Below are 6,627 nucleotides of genomic sequence, written 5' to 3' on the forward strand. Positions count from 1 at the left end.
ACCGCTGCTCTCAAAATGTTGTGAACAGCAGCACAAAGTCCATCTGGACCAGAGGTGTCCCCCCAGGAGTCAGTACTGGTGCCAGTATTGTTGGATACCTTCAATAACAACCTGGATGATGGGACAGAGTACAGTCTCAGCAAGTTTGCCGTTGATAGAAAACTGGGAGGCGTGGCTGATTCACCAGGTGGTTGTGCTGCAAATCAGGGGGACTTCAACAAGCGGGTCAAGGCAGGTCTTTCAACACTGGTGAGACCACATCTGGGGTCCTGCGTCCAGCTCTGGGTTCCCCAAGACAAGAGATATTGCAGCAGATCCAGAGAAGGCCCGTGAAGATATCTGAGTGATTTAAGCATCTGACACGTAAGGAGAGATTGAGAAAGCTACGATTGTTCAGCCTGGAGAAGACAAGGCTCAGACTCAGGGTGATCCTATCAACGCGTATAAATATCTGTTGAGTGGGGGAGGAAAGAAGGCTGAGACAGGCTCTTCTCGGTGGTAACTAATTAAAGAACAAGAGGCACAAATTACATGAAAAGGTTTTTCAGAACGTTGTCCAATCAGGTTTTAAGTATGTCCAAGGATGAAGGCTCCATAGACAGCATTTTACCAGCCTCCCAGTAAAGAATATTTTTTCCAAGTAAGTTTGTGCTCATGACATCAACCAGCTCCTTCAGCCCTGGTGGAGACAGCCCATAATGTCCTGTAGACTTATGTAAGTCCCATTTGTTTACATGATCCTCCTCTGCTGAGGTTAAATCTTCCTCATTCTAGACTTTGACACTCACCTTTGGGACTGGGATTCCTGAAGGCGAGCCTTACTTGTAAAACGAGGATGAAGAAGTCATTTTCCATGTCCTCTGTCACCAGATAACCTGCCTCATTCAGCAACAGTCCCACCTTTTCCCCGGTTTTCATTTTGCCGTTGATGCATCTAGAGAAGTCTTGCTTTGTTACCCTTCCCGCTCCTTACCAGCTTCAACTTAGATTTCTTAACCCTGGTGTTGAAATTACTTCTGTGTCACCTGACCCTTCTTTTACCTCTTGTGTGCTTCCCTGTTGGCTGGAGCTTCTTGTTCATTCATGCAGGCTTCCTGCTACTGCTGCTTGACTTTCTGCATCTTGGGATGGCCTGTTTCAGGAGGAGGTGAGCCTTGAAAATCAACCGGTTTTCCTGGACCCCTCTTCTCTGCAGGACCACCTCCCAGGAGATTTTTCCAAGCAAAAAATTTTCCTTTTTCCAAGCAAAAAATTTTCCTTTTTCCTGAACAGGATGAAGACTGGTCTCCTGAAACCCAGGGTTGTCAACATGACAAATAGCACGGATGCTCTCTCCACATACTTGCTCTCAGGATACTGAACTTCACCATCTCACGGCCACTGCAGCCAAGCCTGTCCTGACCAGCACATCCCCAGCTGGTTCATTCTTTTTAATATCAGGAACAGCAGAACATCATGTCAGAAGTTATGTTTCCAGCCTTAATCATCAAAGGAGTCTCCATTTCCAAAACTGGTAAGTATAGACTCTGAGGGCCCCTCCTTTCAGTACAGTTGGGGATTTAGGTTCTTGTACCTTCAGGATCTTAGAGAAGATCCAGTCGGTCTCTCCCTCATGTCCCTGATGCTGCAAAGTCTGCAAACCTCCTCTAGCTCAACTCTTTTTTTTCTTGACAAAGATCCTCTACCAGTGCACATATTCTGCAGGCAAAGAGGCAACCTTCCACTTCCCAGCCCCAGCAAGAGGACCCAGATAATCCCTGCACTCACTGAGACCTACAGAGCTGCTTCCTTCCATCCATCAGGAGATCAACCTGATTTTAAGTCTCTGATGTGTCTTCAATATTTCTTACAGGTCTCCTTCTCACTAAATCGTTCCTCTATCTTCTTCCAGTCTTATACTGAATTTCTGAATGCTACACTGGCAAGATGTAATTGGCAGATAGAAATCTTCAGTTCATGTACCTGCCCCGGAACAATTACTAGAGCAGTGGAAATACACACTGTTTGTTCTGTGGTTTGTGAAAAGTGCCACTGATTTCACATCGTTGGCCTTTTTGCATCTTAGTCTTTGAGATCACATCCTCTTGGGTGATGTGAATATAAGACAGTGTCTTGTTTAGAATTGGTCTACAGTCAACTTTTTGATGATAAAAATGGTCCACTGTGTATTTTGAATTCTTCCCAGGAGTGCATTTACTGGAGGCTATTGGGTTGTATGTTCCCATTAGCAGAGCCTGTGCATTCAAGTAACATGCCACGAGTCAACAAATTACTTGGTTTCTCATGTCAGTTGAGTAGCTGTTCTACTGGCCTCTGTGCTCAAATATGCCAGAGAACAGAAGACCTAATTTAGCAATAAGGTACTTTCCAAGTGTGCTTGGTTGAGCTTGCAGGCCTCACAAATGCAGTAAATGGAAGCACTCATGAGGATCACCACTTACAGATAGCTAATATGAGCTCTGTGGAGAACTCATGCGTAAGGATCTAAGTAGGACAGATGTTTTTGAGTACAGGTCTCTAGAGACGTGGGCGATATCTTTGGCACTTAACCAGATTATAGAGTCTTCTGAGGAAAGGCAAAGGAATATAATCATGAGCAAGTGGGAGGGGGATAATTAACTAATAAAACAAAGGACACATGATGATGATGATGATGATGATGTAATAATTGCTGAAACAAAAATAAATATTACCTCATGAATGCCAAAGTGAGCATAGGAATCGAAGTAATAATCCCTGGATGTCATCTCTTCCGGATTGATAAGCTTTGCCATCTTGCCTCGGCCCGGGCAGCTTGGTTGCAATGGGACATGTATGACAGATTGAACTGGCTTTGGAACAACAGTAGGCTGAGGAGGCTGGGATGGGATAGGGCAAACCTAGGAGAACATGGACTATTGTTAAGAGGCATCATTAAAAGGAAACATTTCTCTCTCTGTCTAGCATAGTGATATTATTTTAACTAGCTAGGAGGTAGTAAGACCAACGACGCCTGGGGTATCGTAAGTGAAATTCAGGCTGCCTTCTGTTCCTGGCTCTTTAACTTATTTGTTCTCTCTTGGAAAAACTCCTTAATGGCTTTTTCTTTGGTGTTCCTCTGCAGATCCCTATATCAGTGCAAAGAAATGGTAAATTATTGGTGTTGGCTGAAATGGGTGACACCACACATCGACAAAAGGCAGTTAAGAACTAGGTTTTGTCCTTTACTGTCGTCTTCTGTCAAACTGTTACAGCTTTGTGAGAGGCAAGCTGTAATAAATAAATACCTCCCCTGAAAAGAAGAGCTCATAGCCAAAGGATTTTGAACACAGCATTGCAAAGAAGGACAGGTTTCACAATCAATTCTTAATTCTCAGGTAATTTATCTGGCTATAGTGATGAGGCAGGTCTGAGAAAACTCACACTACCTGAAAATCCCTCAGCATGTCCAGAAAGCACTGTAGGGAGCTGAGTAGGAGATGTGATCCCTTAAGTTAGTTTCCTCTGTTGGGAGATGCAGGAGTTATGTGTTATCAACACTCCCTGACCCACTGCACTTTGTTTTTCCTTGAGTAGTGCATCTCCAACAACAAAATTTCAGTAGAGCTAGAGTGTTCACACTCCCTTCACTCAGATTTGACATATGTAGCATCCAAGACAGAAGACAGGATGTTTCATAAACATGAGTCACAGACCGTGGTCTGGCCCATAAGTACATCTACATTTTTCATCCTTAACATGATGCAAAATGCTGAACACCGAGGAAGACTGAGCAAGGTGCTACAGTTTCACATATGCACCAAGTTCCTGCAAATTATAGGTCAACAACTTCTTACATATAAGCAGGTCAATCCTACTTAAAATATGTCACCTCCTCTCGTACTTTTTTTTATTGTCAGATTTAGTAGTTGCCCAGTGGGGACCAGATTTGCCTGCATCCCTCCTGGATACTTTGATAAAGTTCACTCTCCCTTCTATAGCTTCATACTGTGAGACATCAATCCCTTGTACTCTCTCTGAATAGCATCAATTAGCCTAGTTCTGTTTACTTCAATATAAAAAAAATCCCACAGTTTTTTTTTTCCTCGTTCATTTGAAGATTTAAATGTGTCATCATTTGATGGCTTCTTTGGTCCACCTATGAAAAATGAATACTAGTGGTTTAGGTTCCTGTAACACCTTTCATTCCCAAAGATCCCAAAGTACTTTATTTATATGTCTTTTCTGTTTCTGACATTTTTGACTTCTTCACCTCCCGTGCAGAATACAATTCTTCCCAACTGGTATTTGCATTTTTCTCCTGTCTACTTTTCAAATATCCATCTGAAGTCTTTTCTCTTAAGAGACTATTTCATTGCCTGTTCATTGCAAGCCACACCTTGACAGCTCATTCTGTCATGGTGTTTCTTGTAAAATTCAACCCTTCCAAATTTAATCCTGAAAATTACATACTTGAGGTTATATCCTAACAGTTTTCTCCACTGGTGTACACACTATCAAATTTTTGCAGTTACCTTGCCCTGTAGTTCTTTCTGTATTTGTCTACTGGATTACCAAGACTTGAATTGTAGACATTCATAATTGTGTTTTAATTTAATATCAACTCTGTAAGGTCTTACACTTGTGTTCTAAATCTTGTCCTCCACATCATTTTACAAGCAAAATGTGTAAATATAACAGTCAATGAACTCTTAATTTTGTTCCTGTCTTAGGTAGGAAGATCTCCAGACACAAGATACCACTTCGCTAGCAATTGCTCAAAAGCTGTCTACCGGAGAGAAGGTCTGTCAGTTTTGTAAATGAGACCAAAGGGGTATTAACATTTCTGTTGCTGTCAAACTGCAAATTCAGATCTGGTTTGCTGTATAATAGAAAGCATTTTCTACAGGAATAGAGACTAGTCGTGAAGATGAATCTTCTGTCTGGCTCTGCTCCTGGCTGCATAGAATTTGTCTAGACAGGGTTATGAGAACAGACCTTATTCTGACTAAAGATACAGAATGAAACTAAATTCAGAAACTCAGGGTTAGGAAACTCGTCTGAATTATCCTGTTTGCTGAAAAGGAACTAACATTGTTATCTCATAGTCTGCAAGACAGCTGAATTCCGCTACTGCCAAGCAGGGGCCAGGAAACTTTTATTAAGCTACTGAGGCAGTATTAGACTTGCAGTAGTTTTCAGGTTTATCTCAAGGACCTAATGACTCACTGCTTTCAACTGTCCATTAACATCTTTGCCAGCGTTCAAATCCCACACGGCGAAAGAAGTAGAAGACTACTATGAGTGCTTCTCAGATATCTGAGTTTGTCGTCAAGGAGCGTGTGGTAAAATGCGTGGATGGTGGTTGTGTGACAATGTTAGGCTGTGAATACCACTAGGTCATGCACTGTCCACCTTGTGCTACAGGTATCATAACCTCATGCAGGAGTAACAGAAAAACGGACGGGGTGGATACCTCAGCCAGCAGTAGTCTGTCATAGGGGCCTTAAATTCTGTAATTTTGAAACTCCAAGTCAAAGTCACAATTACAGGAATAATCTTGTGAGTGGGTCTTGACTGAAATTATTCACAGTGTCTATAGCAAATCTATGACAGAGGTATTTCCTGAGACCCACTCACAAAATTCATGTCCTACGACAACAAACACCTGGGGAAAACATATAAACACAGTAGACAATTACAAAATAAAGAAATGTAATGAAAGCTATTATTTGGTGGATGAGGGGAGAGCAGTGGATGTTATCCACCTTGGCTTCAGCAAGGCTTTTGACACCATCTCCCATAACATCCTCACAGTTAAGCTCAGGAAGTGTGAGTTAGTTAAGCGGACGGTGAGGTGAATTGAGAACTGGCTGAATGGCAGAGCTCAGAGGGTTGTCTTCAGCAGTGCAGAGTTCAGTTGAAGGTCTGTAGCTAGCGGTGTTCCCCAGAGGTCGGTACTGGGTCTGGTCCTGTTCAACATATTCATTAATGACCTAACCCATACCACTCTGTGATGCCGTGATTTGTATCAGAAGCAATAAAGTCTTCGGGTGTACAGCTTTGTGCTTGCTACACTCAAAACAACTAAGCTTTTAGGCACATGGTATAAAAATGGATGAAGGGACAGAGCGTACCCTCACCACGTTTGCTGATGATACAAAACTGGGAGGAGTGGCTGACACACCAGAAGGCTGTGCTGCCATTCAGGGAGACCTGAACAGGCTGGACAGTTGGGAACTGAGGCTGGAAAGGAACTTAATGAAGTTGAACAAGGGCAAGTGTAGGGTCCTGCACTTAGGGAGGTATAACCGCATGTACCAGTTCAGGTTAGGGGTTGACCTGTTGGAAAGCAGCTCTGCAGGGAAGGACCTGGGATTCCTGGTGGACGACAAATTAACCATGAGCCAGCAATGTGCCCTCGTGTCCAGGAAGATCACTGGTATCCTGGGGTCCGGAAGAAGATGGTGGCCAGCACACCCAGGGAGGTTCTCCTGCCCATCTACTCTACCCTAGTGAGGTCACATCTGGAATACTGTGTCCAGTTCTGGGATCCCAAATTGAAGAGAGACAAGGAATTACTGGAGAGAGTCCAGTGGAGGGCTATAAAGATGATCAGAGGACTGGAACATCTCCAGGATGGAAGGAGGAAAGGCTGAGAGACCTGGG

The 6,627-nt window shown here is 43.2% G+C and overlaps 1 protein-coding gene across 1 annotated transcript in view; it reads right to left on the reverse strand.

The window, feature by feature from the left end:
• The window catches only part of LOC104500828 (protein arginine N-methyltransferase 8), a 31,146-nt gene extending 28,260 nt beyond the window's left edge, over positions 1–2,886 (reverse strand). Inside the window, exon 1 of the mRNA XM_010144547.1 lies at positions 2,694–2,886. Coding sequence (XP_010142849.1) covers positions 2,694–2,774 — 81 coding nt within the window. The 5' untranslated portion in view covers positions 2,775–2,886. The remainder of the gene's footprint in view (positions 1–2,693) is intronic.
• Positions 2,887–6,627: the final 3,741 nt, after the last annotated feature.

This window comes from Buceros rhinoceros, unplaced genomic scaffold, assembly GCF_000710305.1.
Source record: "Buceros rhinoceros silvestris isolate BGI_N320 unplaced genomic scaffold, ASM71030v1 scaffold12051, whole genome shotgun sequence".
Lineage (NCBI taxonomy): Eukaryota > Metazoa > Chordata > Aves > Bucerotiformes > Bucerotidae > Buceros > Buceros rhinoceros.